This window comes from Rhagoletis zephyria, unplaced genomic scaffold (assembly GCF_001687245.7).
Source record: "Rhagoletis zephyria isolate East Lansing unplaced genomic scaffold, Rhagoletis_zephyria_1.1 Rzeph_scaffold_00187, whole genome shotgun sequence".
Classification (NCBI taxonomy): Eukaryota; Metazoa; Arthropoda; class Insecta; order Diptera; family Tephritidae; genus Rhagoletis; species Rhagoletis zephyria.
The window spans coordinates 222,816-245,953 of record NW_016157271.1 but is presented as its reverse complement, the minus strand read 5'-3'; the positions used below and the strand labels follow the sequence as shown (position 1 = coordinate 245,953).

General features: G+C 37.8%; 1 protein-coding gene across 1 annotated transcript in view; it reads right to left on the bottom strand.

The window, feature by feature from the left end:
• Positions 1-23,138, bottom strand: part of LOC108357990 (transmembrane protein 132C-like) — a 350,976-nt gene that overhangs the window by 139,158 nt on the left and 188,680 nt on the right. Inside the window, exons 10-11 of the mRNA XM_017609094.1 lie at positions 16,451-16,806; positions 15,981-16,394 (exon numbers count right to left, since the gene is read on the bottom strand). Coding sequence (XP_017464583.1) covers positions 15,981-16,394; positions 16,451-16,806 — 770 coding nt within the window. The remainder of the gene's footprint in view (positions 1-15,980; positions 16,395-16,450; positions 16,807-23,138) is intronic.

Sequence of the window (23,138 nt, the reverse complement as noted above, 5' to 3'; positions counted from 1 at the left end):
CTGGACCACTTCCCGGAAAAAATAGGTCATATATGCTAATATATGCTAAAAAGCTACTTACGTACTAAATTTTAAGCAAATCGGATCATAATAAGATTTTTTCGAATAGACCGGTCCCTGGTCCACCTACCCGAAAACAAGTAAAATTTTTTTAGCCTAAAACATGGTGGTTACCGAAAGCTATTTGTATACAAAATTTCATAAAAATCGGACCAGCCGTTCGCGAGATTACCTGTTACAAAAAAAGGGACTTCTCTTTATATAATTAGTATAGATTATTATTACTATTATTATTATTGGTTTATAAAACATATTCTGACAAACATATTCTCAGCGTTCAGAATATATGAGTCTGAAAGGAGTCCTAGGTGGGTAAGAAATATGAGCTTCAAAAACAAAAAATGTGCGACTCTTATATGAATATTTTAGGAGTTATAAATGATCGAAATTAGGAGCCACCACTTTGTGGCTATATAAAAACAATAAAGATTCGAAATTTATATCTAAACTTGTCTATACAGCAATTGAAAATATTTAGAAAACAAAAAATATACAAAATTTAGCTGCAGCTGCTGCTATTAAATGTATGTTGGAATGTTTATATGAACTGAGGTATGTATACATACATGTGTATAGTATTTGAAGTTCAATAAGAGTTGAAAAATAAGGCCAATATGGCTCAAAGGAAAACCTAAAATAAGAGTGCGATTGAGGTTATTTATGAGGACTATAAGACAAATTTAAGAGCCGCAAAAAAACTCTGAAACGATTCAAATACGAGGCCAAAAATTGCTTTAAAAAGAGTCCAAAATGAGCCGTTTATGAAGCCAATAAGAGTCCAATATGACTCATTTGGAGGCTCATTTGATGTATGAATTTAAGCTCATATAAGTCGACCTTCGGAGGAAGGAAAACACACTAATTTCGGGCTCTTAAATGGACTCATTATGAGCGTAAAGGCTCCGATATGGTACTCCTTAAAGACTCATTTATGACTCCAAATGTATATTTCATTGATATGTACATATCTCTCGCTCATAGGGAAAGCACCTATTGAATTTTGTTTTTCGTTTTGCGCATGCATTTCCTTTTTACTTTAAAATTTCAATACTTCACACAAATTAAAAAAACGTTTTTCTCGATAAGTGAATGCTGAAACCACACGCTTTATTTCCTTTTAAATAAATTTCTTTTAATTCCGCAAATTAGAAATTCGCTAGAAATGTAAATACATAATTAATTCCAAATGTCAATTCTTGACTCAAGGGAATGCTTCGAACTATATCCGCTTAATTTACAGAACATGCTTTTTATGTGAGCGTTTTCAAAATATCTAATTAATTTGTATGCATGTACAAAATCCCATAGTGATACACGAAACTCAAAGAAAATTAAATAAATCAGTTTCTACCTACCGATTATCTTTTGACTTACAGATTCTTAGAAACACACAAAACTCCGCGAAAACGTTTAACCTCGTATGTATCTATGTTCAAGACCGTTTTCAATATGTACGAACGACACGAAAAAATATCAATAACGAAAAATAAACACTGGCATATGTTGATGCCGTTGAAAAGCAAAATTGTATTCAAAAGAATTTGGTGCAAAGTAAATTTTGTTTGCAAAAATTGGTATATCTTTTTTGTCCACATTCCAGTTTTGATAAATATAGCCTATGTTACGTCCGAGGTCACTGTCTAGATACCAGTTAAAGCCCCATGAAAATCCATTCAGTAGTTCCGGAGATTAGTGAGTTCAAACAGAAAAACAATCTACAGTTTTATTATAGTATATAGAAGAAGATAAAACCAATTCTTATTAAATCACTGTAGGAAATAGAAAATGGTAGGATGCAGTTCTAAAATGATTGCAAAAATGATAAAATCAGCCCCAGAGAAATCGAATAAGTCGAGCTACCAGTGAGTAAAGTTACAAAAAGTAGGGGATTGCTAGAGTCTGGATTGCCTGCCATAAGATCCCGGAAAGTACCTTTACTCACCAAAAAGCATATTGCTAGAAGTATGGAGTTCGCCAGAGTCCATGTCTATTGGCCTTTACGGTCTTCAGGGTGTGCCTCGGGTTGTAAGCTGCGTTAATCGGCCTTCTTACGTATTCGCGATAACCTTTCGAGCCGAACAGTATCAATTTGCCCTCCTGGTTCCACAAAATACTGCGCCATGTCATAATACGCCAATAGAAATGCGCTCTGGTGAACTCCATACTTGAAACAATAGGGGTATTCAAGTCTATACATAGAAGGTCGCGCAATGCGCGAAATAAAAATTGCCTCTCTCTGCGCATATGGTCCCAGGGCGATTTTTTGTTTTCACGCCTTCATGTCGAAAAAGCCACAAAACCTAATTTTTCACAGTGGCGAATTTTTGCGAAATTTTCACTTATACTCACTATCACCCCTATGCTGTAATCCGTCGTAGATTCGATTTCGCTAAGAATCGTAAAATTGGTATGCTGAAATCCGCGTTGTCGTATCGTAATTTCGAAATTCGTAGGCCATCTTCGATTCGTAATGTTGGTATGCCTGATTCCGACGTAGCTGTAATTTTTATGTATTTGTCGGAAATTTTGTACGAATAGCAAGTCGTGTCGGAGCGCAACAAATTGTTTTAAAATATCAATAAAATAAAGTGTGTAAACGCAAAAATATGTATGTAAGTTGGAGTGGGAATAGAAAAAAAATTATTATTAAATGTTTACAAAATTAACAGATCGAAGATCACAACAAATCGCTCGCAATACGAAAAACTGGTGGAATGCATGAGCGAAAGGTCGGACATTGGTCGAGGCTTTGTAAAAGGAGCTAAAGAGGATGTGGTGGAATTTCGGGAAAGCGTACTAAGAATTAAAGCGGCACAATATCTAGTGAAATGGAGGCCCTTAAAAGGAGGGAGCTTACATTTTATCATTTAAGCTAAATGGATCAGAAAAATCTCCTAGCAATCTCCTTCGTATATTAATGCAACTGTTAGCTGTTCTTCCTCCTGGGACAAAAGTGCACCGGCCACTGAAACCTTTGTATTCTACTTAATTAAGGAAACGTCTGTTCAAATAATGATTAAACTATATTTTTTTTTAAATTCCACTATTCACTTGCGATTATATTATGATTTGTTTCTGTCAAAGCAACTGATTAAGAACTTAGAATTTCACTATTTTAGTTGGCAACGCCATTGATAGTTACGATCGGATTACAGCATACCAATTTTCGAATTTTCGGAACGGAGCTACGAATTCGTAACTACGAACTTTCGGATTACAGCATACGGGTGTATATCTCAGACGTTTATGTATCGATTGATTTGAAATTTGTACACAATAAACTCGATACTGTTCTAAAGAAGATGATTTTAACTACACTTCTGAATACTTATTAAAAACAAAATGGCCGATATTTTAACTTTTTTAATAAAAATTAAGGAGGTGGTTTTTACAAATGCAAAAGTTGTGTTATGAAATTTAAAATTTTTGTTTTGTTTTACTGCAGCATCATAGACAAATATATACGGAAATTTTTCGGAAAGTTTCATGTTTACACAACAAGTAGTTCTAAAGTTATAGCAATATTATGGTGACACCCGCGAGCGGGCGCTCGCCTCTAGATAACAAATATTTTTACATAGCACTTGCACAAATAATTTTGGAAGTAATATTAAGTGAAATGTTGAAATTCATAAATTTATCAGTGTTATATAACTTATTAAAGTTCTTTGTTATTAACTGAATAGACATATGTACTTACATACCTACCTGCATCAGAACCCAGTGGGAAAATGTAATGTATAGTAAACGAAAAAATAATCAGTAAAATTACCCTTTTCACATTCGAAAATGCATTTTTTTCCCCCAGGGGTATGTCCTAAGAAAAGTGCAGCATTCAATTTTGCATTACTTAGTATCGAGAAATTAATGTGTTTTAATATGAAATCTTTCGAACTTTTTGAATACATTAAAATGCTGATTACATAGTTAGCGGTACCGGGAGGATACATACATACATAGACATACATAGAGTTTTAGTTCGGATTAAAGTTCCACACTACGGGGTACAGGCTTTCGATACTTTCTAATTGTATAAAAAAAGAAGCCTGCATATGTATGCATGTAACTGCATACATAGTAAAAATAGTTATTCGTACATTGATTGTTTTTCGGTAATTTTTCACGAAAATATAGTTCATATTTTAACAAAAACCATACGAATTAAATTTTCACACTTTTTGCGAAACTTAAAAAATTCTAAAAAATTTCATCTATGTATATTTCAAACTTTTGATTAAGATATTTTGGAAAAAAATTGAGTACATAGTTTTGAAGCTCATTCAATTTCACTGCTACAAAGTGCAAGTTTCAAGTCGCTAAAAATTGCGTTGATTTTTGATATTTTTTTCTCAATGGTGTTGAGGGTTTTCTTACATGCAAAACTACATTTTGTTCATGGAAGAAAATATGTAGCACCCTTGAGAAACAAATTCTAAAAAATCAAAGGTAATTTGAAGCGACTTGAAGCTTGCATTTTATTCACTGAAATTGAATGAGCTACAACACTGCATACTAAATTTTTTCTAAAACCTGTTATTCAAGATTTTGATGAAAGTTTGTATCATTTTTTTTAAGTTTTGCGAAAAGTTTGAAAATTTTATGCATATGATTTTTGGTAAAATATGAAAAGTATTTTCGTGAAAAATTTATTATTTAAAACATTGCGAATATTGTAAAACAATCACTGTACTTATAACTATTTTCACTATGTGTGTAGTTATATGCATAGATACATATGTAGGTATGTAAGTATGTCTATTAAATTTATAACAAAGAGCTTTGATAAGTTATATTACACTAATAAATTTATAAGTTTCATTTTCACACATTTCACTTAATATTACTTCCAAAATTACTTGTAAAAGTGCTATCTAAAAATATTTGTCATCTAGAGGCGAGCACCCGCTCGTGGGTGTCACCATAATATTGTTATAACTTTAGAAATACTTGTTGTCTAAACATGAAACTTTCCCAACAATTTTCGTATATATTTGTTTATAATGCTGCATTAAAACAAAACAAAAATTTTATATTTCATAACACAACTTTTGCATTTGTAAAAACCACATCCTTAATTTTTATAAAAAAGTTAAAATATCCGCCATTTTGTTTTAAATAAGTATTAAGAAGTGTAGTTAAACGCATCCTCTTTAGAATACAATCTAGTTCATTGTGTACGAATTTCAAATCAATCGATACACAAAAGTCTGAGATATAGTGAGTGAAAATTTCGCAAAAATTGGTCGCTGTGAAAAATCAGGTTTTGTGGCTTTTTCGACGTAAAGGCATGAGCAAAAACTTGGTTAAAATTTACTTTAAATGTATTTTTGAATAAGCTATCGATTACAATTCGTATGAAATCGCTTCTCTTTACTTCAATTTTATGTGTTTGCCTGTTGTTTTCGCTGTTGTTGTCGCCCAAACTTTGCGAGAAGAATAACGGACCTACGCATTGCGCAACCTTCTATATATAAACCTTGAGGGGTATTCTCCAAATCTGGTAAAGCCATTGCACGTAGCAGGGATTGAATGAATTGCATAAATTGCAAACACACAACAACAAAATACATGGGGAACAACATTTCCTATCGCTGCAAAATATGCAACGTCGAAACCCTTGTATATATTTTGCAAAATAGCATAGCAAGATAAATGCGACCCTGTGCTAGTTGTTTTGTTGTTGGAATTGCTACATATTTCTCTCATTCCTCTCATCTCGCTCACTTCATTTTTTTTGCTGTCTCTTGTTATTGTATTTGATACATAATTTCGCTACCACTTTGCAATGGGGTGCTCTCGTACTCTTCGAAATTTGGAATATTATTTTTGCATTTCGTGCAATCCGTGCATCGTGCAAGACTTCGAGAATACCCCAAATATGCTTTTTTCCGACGTCTTCGTTAAGTGTATGGAGTGCGTATATGGGGATAAAAATGACACGAAATTAAGTTGAATACGTTTCCAGACACATTGTATAAGAAGAAGTACACAGAAAATAAGGAGTAAGTTTTTCATTCGGGTCTGTATTTGTTTTCTGTAAACGAAGTAAATGGGGATTGTAATTAGCCGAATAGTATGACTCCGCATTCCATTGGTATAAGCAAATTGCCTAGTGGAATTTTTCAATACACCCGATATACCGGTAGCGTATATAATATCATATACATTTCCAATACATTTTTAAATTGAAATCGTGTGCTAAGTTATTTACTTCTCTGTACATCTCGTGCTTTAAGTATGTGTATTAGCAGCGAAGTTCCAGCACGAGTATGTTCTAAACATATTTGTAGTAAACTTTGTTTGCGATAATATGAGTACAAACTGCCAATGACATTTGTTAAGAAAAGTGTATAAGAGTTGTGCATGGAAGACTAGAGTATTTGGGCATGTTTTGTGTAAATTAAAAGATCAGACACTTGTTTGCTTCGACAACCACATTTATTCTGATTCATCATGATCTCTTCAACAAAAACTAAACCTACCAAGACTACGCAAAGAAAATGGAAAAACCAGTTGTTGTTGATGGCGTGAGGAATGCAATCAGAGGACGCTTTCCAGGAATTTAGTACCGCTTACCAAAAGTCGCTGCTGCTTTGTGTGCCGTGTGCAAAACTTTTTACTGCTTGCCCTTATCACACATTCTCTATGGAGGATATTCGTGATACATGTTGGGCCAGCTTCATTCACTAATTGCTGTTACCGCTAACTTAAAGTCGCTGTTTCTTAGTGTTCCGTGTGCAAAACTTTTCAATGCTTGCTATTATCACACCTTCTCAATGATGGTCATTCTTGTCGGACTCATTCATTAAATGCTGTTGTAGAATGTCATTTCCAATAGTTGCTGTTACTCTTACTACAGCCTTATCACCATTATCGTGGCCAAGCGTAATCAGCATTTGAAAACATAATAATGAAGAAAAACACAGGAGCGGATTCAATGATGTCTTGAAGCGAGTTGGGAAATGGAACAAGTTTGTTCTATCCACTAACTATTCCCCTCTATAATATCGAAACGTCCGCGGTTCGATGATTAGGTCTTGTTTAGGCTCCAGGTAAATACGGTGGTTTCGTCGCTGAATAAACTTTGCACTTGCGGAATAGAAATATCTTTGGGATCATTGNTTGCACTTGCGGAATCGAAATATCTTTGGGATCATTGAAAAAATTCGTCGTCATTAGCTGGTTGTGGCGTAAAGATTCTGAATGGTTGTTTGCGCCCTTAAACGTAGCTTGGCTTACAAATATTCAACTTACATAAACTATTATTTCATTTTTACATTTTCTTTTATTTAGCTTAAGAATAAATGTAAATATTCAAGATTAAATGCTTGTGGTTTTGGTTAAACTATTTATTGTTTATGGTTTATCGATTTGTAGATTTTTTTTAAATTTCAGGCATATATGTAGATTGTAGCAAGTATGAATAGTAATCCTAAGTCCTTTTCAATAACCTTCTCTATAAAAATCTTGCTGAACTTGTTTCCCAGTCTTTTATTTCTTTTAAGAAACACCTTTTCGCCAGGCTCATATGTTTTAGTATTCTTGTTTTTATTAAATCTCTCTAACGTTTTTTCTTGGGCTAGTTTTAATTTATTTCTTATCGTTTCTAGTATTTCTATTGATGAACTATGGAAAGCGTCAATTGGCTTAAAGTTTATAACAGAATGGATAATATCATTATACTTATGTGTGGCTAATAGCATTAAGTCATTAGTCTCGCTTATTTGTTGTTGTTCCTTGATGCATCGGGCTATTTCCAGCAGTGTGGAGTGGAACCTCTCGACCTGTCCATTACTCTCGCTATGAAGTGTGGGAATAAAAAACTGTTCGATTGAAAAATTATCCCTAAAAAGGCTTTTAATTGGGCTAGAATGGAAAGCTTTTTCATTATCGGACACTATAGTCTTAGTATTTTTAAAAATTAGCAGTATTTCTAGCAATGCGTCTTTTATATCAACGGTGGAACGAGAAGCTATTGGCTTAACAATGGCGTACTTAGAAAACTTGTCAACACAAGTTAAAAAGTGTTGTTTGGCTGTGATAATAATATCAATATGGAGTATTTCTCCAGGGTAATTTGGTATTGGAGTTTTTCCTATCCCAGGATCAAGTGGTTTTCTTTGATATTTGTTTTCCAAACAAATTTTGCAATTCGCGATTAAGGATTTTAACATTTTTCTCATGTTTGGAAAATAATATTCATTCGAGATTTGTTGAGCATTTTCATGCAGGCATCGATGGGCTCGATTATGTTCCGTGGCGATTGCTTCTAGTTGATCACTCTTGTTGATTAAATCAATTACAAGTTTTTCCGTGTGAACGAATTTGACCCCCGGAAAATGCTTTACTATTTCATTTTGAATTTCTGCCAAAACTGTATGTTCACATTGTAAGCCATTTGTGACATTTGGATTGATAACGCCTTTCAGATGGCGCATTAGGTTTTCGACTGTGTCAAAACAAATGATATGACGTCGCAGCTTTTGAAATAAAATTTTAGTTATTTTGCTAAAATGGTCGGATTTAGATATTTGATGACATCACTAGAAGACTCTTCGCTATGAACGGTTTCGATCTCTATTGATTCACCAAAGTTGTGGATGAACTGTCTGGATAGTGCGTCGGCTACTTTATTTTCCTTTCCTGGCATGTAGTGGAATTTCGGTGAAAACTCTTCGATGAAAGACCGCCATCTTTTCATTTTCGTGTTAGGGTTCTTATCAGATATAGCGAAAATAAGGGGCTGATGATCGGTAAAGATGTTAATATTACTAATACCATACAGGTAATGACGCAAGTTTTTCAATGCCCATACTATTGCGAGGAGTTCTCGTTCATTGGTAGCATAATTTTGTTCTGTAGTGGACAAAGTACGGGAAGTCATCGTAATGGGTCTGCCGTTTTGTGACAAAACTGCTCCTAATGCACTTGAGGAGGCGTCTGTAGTGAGTTCGAAAGGTTTGCTATAATCTGGATGTTGGAGAAGAACATCTTCAGATGCCAGCACCCTTTTTACTTTATCGAATGCACTCAGAGCTTCAGGGTCAAGTTCTATGACAAGGTTTTTTGTTTTATTCGCACCTACATTTCCGTTTTCTCCTCGCAGATATTTTGTAAGCGGCTTCACAATTCCGGCGTAATCTTTTACAAATCTTCTATAATATCCCGATAGCCCAAGGAACGAACGTAATGCACGAAGAGTGTTTGGAATTTTGAAATTAAGGATATCATTCACTTTATTTGGACATGTCTAGATCCCGTTTCGTGAAACCAAAAATCCCAGAAATTCCACCTCGATTTTAAAAAACATTGATTTTTCTGACGAAACTCTCATTCCAGCTTTCTCTAAACTTTGTAAAATTTTGTTTATGTCATCAAGATGTGACTGTTCATCAGGGGAGAAAATGATGATGTCATCCATATAAACATGGCAACATTTACCTATGTACTCGCGAAGGACGTCATCTATAGCTCGCTGGAAAATGCTAGGAGCATTTTTCAGGCCAAACGGTAGACGACAGAACTCGTACTTTCCATTGTTGACACTGAAAGCTGTTTTTTGCCGATCTCCTTCGCATAAAATTATCTGGTGAAATCCAGATTTTAGGTCGAGGGTGGTATAATATTTAGATTTCCCCAAGTTTGCCAAAATTACTGACGAGTCAGGAATGGGATATCTATCTGAAATTGTTTTCTCATTTATTTTTCTAAAGTCTATCACCATACGCAATTTTTGTCTACCATCTTCATCTATACCCTTTTTTGTAACCACATGAACAGGCGAGTTGTAAGGGGAGCAAGATTTCCGAATTATTCCATCTTTAAGAAGAGCTGATATTTCATTATTTATGAACTCCGCTGCGGAAACGGGATAGCTTTTGGTATAAATCGGTTCATTCGTAATAGTACGAATTCTACCCTGTACTTTGGTGTTATAAGGCAATGCTCTATCTGTATCAGCAAAGGCATTAATATTGCTATTAATCATATCATTGAATTGGTTTTGAATATTATGCGGAACCGAATCGTCTATCGTTATCAAATTTACTTGACTACAAGAAAGATGTTGAAGTTTTGCTTGGCCATTGCGGTAAAATAAATACCCTCTTTCTGTATCAATTTTGGCGTTGATTTTTTCAAAAAGTCGTATCCAATGATACCATCGAACGTTTTTAAATTTGTGAGTAAATAAAAAGTTGAGGTATGGTCAAAATATTTATCAAACATTTTTTTTCAATCAGATTGACGCCATTGATTGATTTAAGCTTAAATGGCTTTTCCATGGACTTGACGCCTTTCAGGAAAGAAAAGTTTTTGACATAATTTTTGGAAGTACCTGTGTCTATTAGAATGCGTAGCTCCTGGCCATTTGTCGTTTTTTTCGTAATAAATGGCAGGAGCGAATTTAGTTTAAAAGGTTGCTTTCGTCCGTAAAGTTACTGTCAATATCTTCATGACAGTCACAGGCGTTGTAATCTCTTTCACGATAATCGCAATCATGTTCGTACCGATGGCTACACCGATCTTCATCGATTTCACCTTTGTTAGGATTGGCCTCTACTTCATATGGCATATAGTTTACCCTTTGTACCTTAGGAATTGGTGATCGATTAGAGTATGTTTGTTCACGACCGCGTTTAGAAACTGTAGGCTGGAAAAAGTTTGAATTTTGTTGTGGCCGAGAAGCATTAATGGGAGGATTTGGGTTGGAAAAATTTTTGTTTTCTTGCTTTTGAAGAGCATTGCTGGTTGAAAGGTTGGTGTATTGCCGAATAGAAGGGATACTACGATCAACTTCCATTGGAGTTGGCCTATTATTATGACTTGAATAAGTGCGATTATTGAGCTGATTCCTATAAGAAGGCTGACGATACTGAGTCATAATTGAATTATTTGGTGTCAGCGAATTTCCTGCGGCAAATATGCGCTCAAAATTTATGGCTAGTTTCAAGCTCCTGAGCAACCGCAAGCGCCGTTGGAAGGTCCTTTGGTCTAGTGGAAAAAAGTATGTCACATAATGGTCTACGGAGACCCGAGACGAATACACGAAGTGCGTTTTCCCTAGCTCTCTCGTTAAGGGCAGCGATAACTTCAGAATTTCCGCTATTTGACATGATTTGCTTATTAATAATAAGTGTCAGTTGCTTATCAACTGTATCGTAATAATCAGCAATCGGTAGGTTGCCTTGCCTTAAAATACTCAGTTCATTTTCTAAAACATATAACGGTCTTTTATCCGCGTACGTTTGATCCAACCTTGCGATTATTGCCTTAAAATTAAGGACCGTGTTAAAAGAAGAAAGGGATGTGTTAGCTGAATCTGTAATTTTATTCCTAAAAATTCCCATAGCGATATAATATTTTTCTGAATGTTCTTTATAATAGTTCATTGCAAAATGAGCTGCAGTACGCCAAGCGGGATATGCTGAGGCGTCACCCTTAAATTCGGAGAGGGATTTTATTAAATCTAAACTTGAATTGTCTGAGCTAACTGTCGGATCAATGGCGACCGGTAAGAAAGTTTCCACGCTCGGTGGAACCAATCGGTTGAGTTTGAGAAAGACGGTCGATTTCCTTTGCAAACCCCCGCCTAATTTCTTCATTGCTATGTCTCACTATTTCCAATACCTGTTCGCGTGTAACACTCATTTTCAATAACGTAATCTACGTAATGAAATTTATTTATTTCAAATTATTTTTGATAAATATCTTTTTTGCAATACTGCAACAGTATCCACTTTGAAAAGCACTCTTCTAAATCAAAAGACCTAGGAACAAATTAACTAGATCTCCCTATAAGAGAATGCACTGTGGTCTTAAGAATTTCCAAAAACATCGGATTCGAAAAAAATAATATCACTTGAGCTTGGCAATTTATTTCGCAATTCTCACTTTTAGGATATTTAAAAAATAAAAATATTGGAAAACACTAGTATTTGAGAATATTTCAAATTTATTATTATTTTGACTTTATGTTCTTTTAAAAAAATAGCAAAAACACCAGTTTTGAAAAGAGAAAATATACATATGTAGGTTTAAGGCAAAATTCAATTTATTTGTAAGCTTTCACTTTTATATTGAAATATTTTACTTATAATAACAAAAAAATCACCACAAGAAATAATTTTGAATAATTACTTACAATTATTTTTTATGAAAATCCTTGGGGATGGTGAGATGCGATTGTCAAATCGAGGATTGGAGAGTCCTTTCAATTTTATTTATCCTTCAGTTGATGAGGTCCTTCGCCTGCCGGGCTATCCTTCTATTCGAGATTATCCTTTTTAGAGAATCTGCTTACAATGAAGTATGATCAGCTATTTCGCGACAGGCCCCACGTTGGGCGCCAATTAAAAGATCAGACACTTGTTTGCTTCGACAACCACATTTATTCTGATTCATCATGATCTCTTCAACAAAAACTAAACCTACCAAGACTACGCAAAGAAAATGGAAAAACCAGTTGTTGTTGATGGCGTGAGGAATGCAATCAGAGGACGCTTTCCAGGAATTTAGTACCGCTTACCAAAAGTCGCTGCTGCTTTGTGTGCCGTGTGCAAAACTTTTTACTGCTTGCCCTTATCACACATTCTCTGTGGAGGATATTCGTGATACATGTTGGGCCAGCTTCATTCACTAATTGCTGTTACCGCTAACTTAAAGTCGCTGTTTCTTAGTGTTCCGTGTGCAAAACTTTTCAATGCTTGCTATTATCACACCTTCTCAATGATGGTCATTCTTGTCGGACTCATTCATTAAATGCTGTTGTAGAATGTCATTTCCAATAGTTGCTGTTACTCTTACTACAGCCTACCATTATCGTGGCTAAGCGTAATCAGCATTTGAAAACATAATAATGAAGAAAAACACAGGAGCGGATTCAATGATGTCTTGAAGCGAGTCGGGAAATGGGACAAGTTTGTTCTATCCACTAACTTGTATAGGCGTATAGGAGGAATGCGAATATGTGCTGTATACAGGTCCCGCTGGGTTGTTGGCAAGAGTGATTTTCATTTGGCTCTCAAGACTGACATTATTATTGGTTCCCAAATTAACGAAGTCGTCTACATTGTAAATTGTAATTCCGACTTGTAACTGTCAACAGTGACGTGGGTCAAGACGGTTATGCTCTGACTGTTTGTGTGATAACAGGAGATACTTCGTTCGATTGTGCGCTCTTGTAAAGTATTGTGCCTGAATGGTTCAGTTCTGCGGCTCTTATTATCTTCTCCAACATCAGATAAAAGGGAAAGATCGTCTGGTGTCAAACGGCTCGGAGGTCCTTTCCAATTCTGACGGAGCTGGTGGTATTGCTCAACGTCATTTTACATAGCCGTATTAGTTTCGCGTGGATGCCAAATTTAGACATTGCGACATAAAGACAACTTCGTGCCATCGAATCCGACTTTGAATAGATGGTATGTGTCGATCCTATTCTCGCGAGTCTTTTCCCAGATTTCGCGTATTGTGAATACCTGGACTTTGGTGGATTTTCCAGGCCTAAAGCCACACTGATAAGGTCCAATCAATTCGTTGGCGGCTTCAGTCTTTCGCACAATACACTCGATAAGACCTTGTAACCTATGCTTAGAAGGCCGATCCCGCGGTAGTTGGCGCGTATGGAAGGGTCGCTTTTCTTGTGGATTGGGCAGAGCACACTTCAATTTCAGTCATCGGCCATGCGTTCATCTGACCATATTCTGCATAAGAGCTAATGCACGTACCTTGTCAGCTACTCTCCGCCATACTTGAACAGCTCGGCTGGCAGGTCGACAGCTTCACCAGCTTTGTTGTTTTTTAGCCGCATAATCGTTATTCGTACCTCGTCATAGACAGGCGGTGGGACACCGACTCCATTATAATCGACTGGGGGCTGGAACCTAGTACTTTCAGTGCTGCTGCAGTGGAAAATTGTTCTCTCCATAATATAAGTAAGTTTTGGACAACGGTCACCAGGCCGCCATGGTTGTTCCCACGGGGGGCTCTATGATAAAATTTTTCGAGCGTTTTCCCCCGTCGGCCATCACCTCGAGCTCTTCGCACTCGCCTCTTTCTTCTTATTGTGGCAAATACGTCTAGCTTCCCTCTTCAGTTCCCTTTAACTGTCCCACATGTTGCGTTGCGCCGATCGCAGCGTGGCCCTGTAGCCGACATTTTTTTCCCTTCAGCTTGTTTACAATCCTCATCGTACCAGTCGTTCTTTCGAGCTCGCAGAAACCCGACTACTTCTTCGACGGCGGTACTCGATGAGCGGGAAATGTGGTTATACTGATCGCGTATGTCGGTCTGTTGAAGAGTGCTCTCAGAGAGCAAGTGTGAGAGTCGATTGGCGAATAAATTGGTCGACTGTTGTGATTACAACTTTTCGACGTTAAGCCTTGGCTACAACAAGATAGTGTTCTGAATCGACATTTGGCCCTCTGAGTGTACGTACGCGTAAAAGCCTTCCGTCTTTCAAAACATGGGCTTGATGCATCTCTTTACGTTAGAACCTTGTACTAAATAATCCTATATTTCGGGCACCGGCGAAGTCAATCCACCTTGGAATTGAAATCGTCAAGCACGATTTTGATATTGTGTCTGGGGCAGGGCTCGTATGTGCGCTCCAAGCGCTCATAGAAGAGATCCTTGGACGCCTTAATACGGATTATGGCTAGACGTTCGTCCACCGGGCTGAACACCAGTACTCGGCGACGGAGTCTCTCTCCCACCATGAATCCAACACCGAATTTGCGCTCTTCTCCGTGGAGTTTCTCGAGGACATCAATAAGCCGGCCAGAGGCACCTTCCCCATTAAGGGTCCGGATATTACAAGCGCATACCGTCAAATCATAGTCCTTTATACGTTTGCCGTGGTCGTCATCAAAAGAAGGGGGTCTCATCCGAGGCATGTTTTTCTTTTTCATTGGGCGGGGTTGTTTGGCCGCCCGCGAGGTTTTACGCCTTCTCGCTTTGACCCTTCTGCGAACGGTACCATCCTCCTGTTACACGTTTAGGTTTAACTTTCCATTTTCTGACAGTGATTTAATAAGAATTGGGTTTTCTTCAGGTATACAACGGGCTGCAGGTATACAACGACGACGGCTTAATTTAGCCAATGAACGGGAAAACTCTTCCGGCCTGTGAAACGAGGATTGTTGGCCATCCTATAACAGAAAACCGAATTCTGGGCCCTTCAGTTTACTTATAAGGACTTTTATTGGCTTACAGACACAGTCTCTCAAACATGTATAAAAAACAAAGAGCAGAGACAAACATTCATACAAAACTATAAATAAAAAATATAAAGAGAACATAAATGAGAGTAAGCTACTTTATCGTACATGAGCCATTATTTTTCAAGTCTCACGAATTTCGTAAAAAAATGATGTCATGTCTCCGATTCGTTTAAAAATTTTTATTACACGTATTCGAGTAATTTATTTTTATTTTTTTACTTCGGGGATATGATCTGCCAAACTTCTTGATTCTGACCATTCATGTACTTTTTCAAATCGTTATATCTCGGGTTCTGCTCATCGAAGAGACTTCATCTTAACGTCGTTTTAAAGCTAAAGAAACGGGCTTAACATTTCAATATATAAGATGGTCAAGCTAACTTAGCAATTAACAGTTGAACTTATTGAAGTTGGTTTGCATAGTGAAGACCAGTAAATTAGGGATTTAAAATTACACCATCGTAATCCTTGTTTAAAAAAAAGGGCGATATGTAAAAGAAAGCAAACCAAAATTTTTTGCCAGCATTGATAATAACTTTGTAATATCCATATCAAATGTATGTCATATGCATAAGTGACGCGTGCTTCAAATTTTCTTTTTCGTGTTTTTAATAGACCACCAGTTTAAAAAATACTGTTTTCAATCTCAAATAGATAGAAGTTAAAATAAAAAAATAGCCCATAATATAAAAATAAATTTACCTCGATTATCATTATTTGACGTTGAATCGTTAATAAGAGATGATCTGTCCATTGTCGAACGTCCCAACCACACCCAGTCGTGAACATTGGTTGTAGATTCCTTCGGGAAACGTAATTCCTTTGACAACATGTTGGGAGTGATGATAGCTTTGCTCAATTCTAAAGGACCAGTGTCAATGGCTCTTGGTCTGAATTTCGACGCATATACAACACATGAAATGACAAAAACGACGATCGCAAAGCAAAAAGCAGTAAGGAGGACATAAACTCCGATTTCCATGGACGACATGTTATTGCGGAAAGGATACCTGCTATTTCGGTAGTTTTTCAAGGATTGAGTGCTTCCATGATTCTGCCTTGTTTGCATCAAAACAGACTCGTCATTGTGATGTGCATATTTCATAGGAATACCTACTACGAAAACGTGTTTAATAATTTTAAAATAAATACTTGAAAATAAATTTATTTACCAATGATATCAGCTAAATCCCCATTGTTGCGAAAGCTTTTTCTGTCCTTGCCAACAATTCCATCATTTTGAATAGATTCGAGTTTGTTACTGTTATCAAAATTATTGAAGTCAACCTCAACAGCCGCCAGGGAACTTATTAGGGGGGAAAAATTGGACTTCATATGTTTAGATGATGCCAAACTTCGTCGCATGCGGCAATCTTCGGACAAGAGCAAAGTTACACGCAACAAATCTCCATTTCCTTCCCCAACTGCGATGACACGCGGGTGATGCGATGCTAACATTGGAGCAAATGCAACGACTTCGGTGTCTAAACTCTCGACCAGCAGGAAATAATCTTCCACCGAGATGTCTCTGAAAAGTTGTGTTTTATGTTAAAATAAAAAAGATTATAATTTTATTTTGAGTTTTAGTACTTTTCTTTGTTTATTTGTAGAGAAACATGAAAAAGTGCAATATATCGAGGGATGTTTTTGAAAAAGCCCAGCGATAAATTTCTTTCATTACATATGTATATTTTTTTTCTGAGCTTATAATATATCATTTTTTTGCGTATACGCGGTATTGCACGCCAAGCGACGATAAGTTTATGTAATATATCCACCTGATATACTGTTTTCCACCACTCATGTTAGGAAGCTAGAGCGCGTGCAAAGGGCAGCCCTCGTTGGGATCAGCGGGGCGCTCCGAACCACCCCCACCTTAGCCCTAAACGCTATACTCAATGTCGCACCTGTCGACATTTCGGGCAAAGTAGCGGCGGTTCGCTCAGCCATTAGGCTCAAAAGCTCTGGGTTCTCTTTCAATCCAGCGCACGGACACTCGACAATTCTCGAAAGCTTCGACTTCGTGCCGAAAGAAATGGACCGGAGTCACCCGAGGCTGGCCCCTAAAGGATCCTTCTCCACGCACATCCCCTCAAGGGATGAATGGAAGAGGGGTAGTCTCTGGAGAAGAGGTCCAATAAACATCTTTACGGACGGATCGAAGCTGGAAGGGAGAGTTGGAGGAGGTGTCTACTGTCAGGAACTCTCAGTAGATCTTACTTTCAGACTGCCGGATCTCTGCAGCGTCTTTCAGGCAGAGGTGGCCGCTATAAAGGAGGCAGCCGATTGGCTACGCACCAATGTACTGTCAAAAAGGAGGGTAAATATATATACTGATAGCCAGGCGGCAATCAGGGCGCTGGGATCGCTAATGGTGTGTTCAAAACTGGTTGGGGAATGCCTGACCTCTCTCTCAACTGCCTCGGAGTACTTCCAGATCAAGCTGATTTGGGTCCCGGGGCACAGTGATATCGCGGGAAATTGCAGGGCTGATGAACTGGCCAGGCAAGGCACCCTTGAGGCCATCACCTCGGATAGGGAGGGCATTGGAGTTCCGTTGGCAACCTGCGGCCTGCTTTTGGACAGATGGGCTCATGGTCGGCTCAGCGAGCGCTGGGAAAAAACCCCGACTTGCAGAGTTGCAAGGTCCTTCTGGCCGGTTGTGGACCGCGGGCGGTCAAGGGAACTGCTGCAGCTGGCTAAGCGTCAGCTCTCGATTTTCACAGGTGTACTGACCGGACACTGTTCAATGGGAACCCACGCGGTGCGACTCAATATCGTCACGGATCCCTACTGCCGCAGTTGCCTGGAGGACGAGGTGGAATCATCTCAGCACTTCCTACTCAACTGCCCGGCATTCGCTAGATTACGGTTTAAGCATCTCGGTGCGCATTTCATCGACACTCCCGAGGGACTCTCCGGAGTGGACATCAGCTGTTTGAAGAACTTCATTATGAGCACCCAGCGCTTCTCGTAATTTTTACGCAGTTACCGTTCCTATGTAATGTGGTATCACAATGGACAATCAAATGTCTAAGTGAGTCCCCGTTGCGGGTCTGCCACCTTAACCTAACCTAACCTATACTGTTTTCCGTTTAATATTGTTCCGTAATTTGAACGTCTAATTGCCATGTATGAATGTCATTCCAAATGATTTTATTAGGCTTAAGCAATTTTATATTGTACAACTACGGCCGAGCAGTAAATATCATCCATCCTCTTATTTGCGTATTTATCATTATTCGATTATTTTAATAATAATAACACAGGCCAACAAAATTTAAACAATTTTATGTGGCGTAAAATATTGGAGCCGATTCGTATACGATTTTTCCCGTAGAATCCGAATCTGACCGTAAAGATATTGGATTGGCTCTAGTTTTTTAGCAACTTAATTTTTTCTTTTTGTATAATATGTATTTATTCATTGAATCTTTCTTTGAAACTAACAATAAGTTTTCAAATCTTACAAACTACCATTAAATTTAAAATTTCTGCGGCAATGCTTAGAAATTTTTTATTTTTTCACTCATATGTATATATTTATTACAGTTGTTGTCGCTGTCGGAATGGACAAGATTCCGAGCAGCAGGATCGCTGGATATCGTGCTGGGCAGGCGGTCTGAAAGGAAGAGTTCCAGAGCCGCACTGCCTGGCGGGTGGAAAGGACTAGTTTCCACGCCGCGCCTTCGCTTCTCTATATTTAAGTAATTACAATACAGTAGGCTGTGTTCGGTCGAAAAGGACAAGTTTACGTGCCGCACTGACACTGGTGTTGGGTAATTGGTCTGAAAGGGCGAGTTCCAGAGCCGAAATTGATATATTGCGGATATCGAAATTTATTATATTGCGTATCATTTGATAATATCGGAGAAATCCTTTCTTTTCAGCCTTCTTGCATATATCGAGCTAAGAATATCTCTCGCTAGTCGATTTGGATGGTTCATTAACCGTGCTGACTAACTGGTGCTTAGCCCTCTTATGTCCTCATTCACCGTATTTACATTAAGATCTTTGTGGATTTTCGCATTTTTTATGTACCGCGGTGCTCCGCATAAGGCGCGTAAAATTTTTGGCTGCAGTCTTTGAGGTCTGTTCAAAATGGAATTGCACGCTGTGCACCAAAGCCCGATTCCATATCATCATATTAAAAAGCAACATCGTGTTATCTAGGCTTAAGGCTTGCTTGTTTTAGTTTCGCTTAAGAAATTTTTTTTTCTATATGATTTTTCTAGGTAAGTCTTCTATCTAGTGTCATCCCAAGGTATTTGAAACTATCTTTTTGTGGTATAGCCTTGCTGTTTATTTTTAGTGGTGGGCAAGTTTCTTTCTTCAAAATAAATGTTGTCTGTACACTCTTGCCTTCGGTAACCTTTATCCTCCAAGAACCTAGCCCATAGCTCTAACTCNTCTCTCGCTAGTCGATTTGGATGGTTCATTAACCGTGCTGACTAACTGGTGCTTAGCCCTCTTATGTCCTCATTCACCGTATTTACATTAAGATCTTTGTGGATTTTCGCATTTTTTATGTACCGCGGTGCTCCGCATAAGGCGCGTAAAATTTTTGGCTGCAGTCTTTGAGGTCTGTTCAAAATGGAATTGCACGCTGTGCACCAAAGCCCGATTCCATATGCCCATCATGGTTTAATCATCATATTAAAAAGCAACATCGTGTTATCTAGGCTTAAGGCTTGCTTGTTTTAGTTTCGCTTAAGAAATTTTTTTTTCTATATGATTTTTCTAGGTAAGTCTTCTATCTAGTGTCATCCCAAGGTATTTGAAACTATCTTTTTGTGGTATAGCCTTGCTGTTTATTTTTAGTGGTGGGCAAGTTTCTTTCTTCAAAGTAAATGTTGTCTGTACACTCTTGCCTTCGGTAACCTTTATCCTCCAAGAACCTAGCCCATAGCTCTAACTTTTTCAAACATTCTTGCAGCTTGTAAGAAGCCTCTTTAGGGTCTGAACTATTGCTTAGGATAGCTGTGTCATCAGCAAACGTTGAAATGGTTAGAGTTTTATCAGTTGGCAAATCACGAGTGTATATTATGTACAATATGGGTCCTAGAACACTGCCTTGAGAGACACCTGCATATATAGGGTGACTTCCCGTTCTAAAGGAATTCTCTCTGACTTTTGAATTTCTCTCCAGCAGAAAGCTTTCCAGAATTGCATGCGTATTTGCAGGGAGTGAAACCTTTAGTTTTTAATAAGGCCATCATGCCAGACTTTGTTAAAAACTTGAGAGATGTCCAAAAATACACCGGTGCAGTATTGCTTCTCTTCGAAGGCTTTTCTAATACAAGAAACAATTCTATGAACTTGTTCTACAGTGCCATGTTTTTCACGAAAACCAAACTGATGTGGTGGTATTATTTGGTTACTTGTTAGTGAAGGTTGTATTTTTATCAACAGCAGTTTTTCAAATATTTTGGAAAATACAGAAATCAAGCTAATCGGCCGATATGAACTTACTAAAGTCAGATCTTTGCCTGGCTTTGGCACCATAATTATTTCCGAAAGTTTCCATAAGTCGGGGAAGTGCCCCAACTTTAGCATGTTATTAAAAATATGTAACAAACAAGTAATTTTTAGGCAAAAAAAACCGACTTCAACTCCCATATAAAAAAAAAAAATATATATATATATATCTCATGATCCACTGATCGGATCTCAACCAGATTAGTATGGGACCACCTCTGAGACACTACCTTTCCGATTCAAAAATCGAAATCGGTTGACGTGGTCCAAAGTTATGCGGTAACATACATAAAAAAAAAAAAAAGATTCCGACGAACTGATAACCTCCTCCTTTTTTGGAAGTCGGTTAAAAATGTACGGCAGTTTGTGGAAGCTCCTTTATCATTTCACCTGTAATCCTATCCTAACCAGGCGCTTTATTCTTCTGAATATCATGAAAAATGGTGTTAATTAAATCTTTCTATTTAACCCGAAGCGGATTTGTGGTCAGGCTACTGGGGGTATGGAAATATTGGAAGGATGACCGCCTTCATTGGGTCTAAAGACTTGTGAAAGATGACAGGCGAAAGCGTTTGCTTTATCCTCATCATTCCTCGCCCAGCTTCCGTTCTGAGTACGTAATGGTGCTTCTCGAAGAACGGGCCTCTTCGCACTCGTCAGTGTTCGCCAAAGGGAGTAGTCAGTCTGTTTCGAAGCAGACAAGGACTGAAGGATCGATTGCGTACTTCTTTGTTTTTCCGCCTGCAACAAAATACGTAATTCCTTTGTACACGCATTCAGCTCCTGTTTAAGCTTAGGAGAGCGAATTCTTTGCGATTCCCATCTAAAATTAGCGCTTGTTACTTATTAAGTTAAGAATGGTTGGGGTGCGCAGGCTAAGGCAGTAAGAACTGACATGTATAATAGAAGGATTTGGTGTTGCAATTTCTGAGGCCTTAACTATTATATCAGTGAGATTTTCAGCTTCCCTGTCGATATCATTCTTGGTCCGGATAGGAATTTGCGGGTTGCGAACTGACATACTTTTTGTATTTTAACCAGCTTGTGTGCTTATTTGTATGATTTTTTTGTTTTTCTTCAAAATTAATAAACATTGATAATGTTATGAGGCAGGGTGGATGATCTGAAGAGAGATCAAATAATGCTTCAGTATTAACTCGATGTCACGCAATACCCTTTGTTACACCAAAGTCAATAAGATCGGGTATTTTTTGGGGGTCAGATGGCCAATACGTTGGCTGACCAGTAGACAAGACGTCAAATCCTCTGTTCTGGATTACTTTATATAGATTTAAACCCTTTGGTGTAATCAATCTAGATCCCCAGAATGTGTGTTTGGTATTGTAATCTCTTACTGCCAAACTTTAGGAAAGTCATTAAATTGTTTTTCTGTTATATGACGAGGGGGGCAGTATATAGCAGATACAGTAAAGCCACCCAAGTGGTCATCAATGTGTATTGCAGTGTTATGAATGAACTCATCACTTTGCGATTCTAATTCATAGTGCTTTATTCTGTTACGAATGAGAATAGCTGTTCCACCTCGGGCTTTACCCTGTGGATACTTAGTATCATAGAATTTAATAATAATAATAATAGATTGGCGCTTACACATATGTTAGTGTTTGGCCGAGCTTCTCCTCTGATTTGTGTAGTGCGCCTTGATGTTGTCACACAAAGCGGAGGGACTGGCAGTTTTACGCCGACTCCGAACGGCGATTGTATTTTTATGAGAAGCTGTTTTTCATGGCAGAAATGCGCTCGGAGGTCTGCCATTGCCTGCCGAGGGACGACCTCTGTTAAGAAAAAACCTTTTTTCTATATTTTTTTGCGATGTTGCTTTGACCAGGGCGTTGTCACGAACTTTTGTGGTGCCGGGGTAAGCTAAGTCCGTCCAGGGTTCCTGAAATTGGAATTCCTACTTCTCTCCTTCAAAATGATAAATCTTCAATTTCAATCCATTTACTCCTTATTATTAAATTGTTAATTAAGAATTCCTATCAAGAACGCTTAAAGGCAGTGGGAGTGAATATCCCTCCACTAACCTTACCCGTCGGCGGGAGTGGTAACCTCCGCCGAATATAAGACTAAACGCAAATGAGGTGGAAACTCCCAGGTGCGCTTCGTTTGCCGGTAGTGTGTGCCCACCGACTAGTATACCTGCCTACTAGCGACTGCCTCCCTTTACAAAATATCTCCTCGCTTTTATACTCTTCTGCGCGCAGGCAGACTGTTATTCTACAATAACAATGCTTAACTACAAATGTTAAGAAATTAACAAACTTCAAATAGCAACAATTGAATACTGAATATAGTGTTGTACAATTCAACAAGTATATAAGTATATGTAAGTTCAATACAATTCAATTTATATAAGTAAAT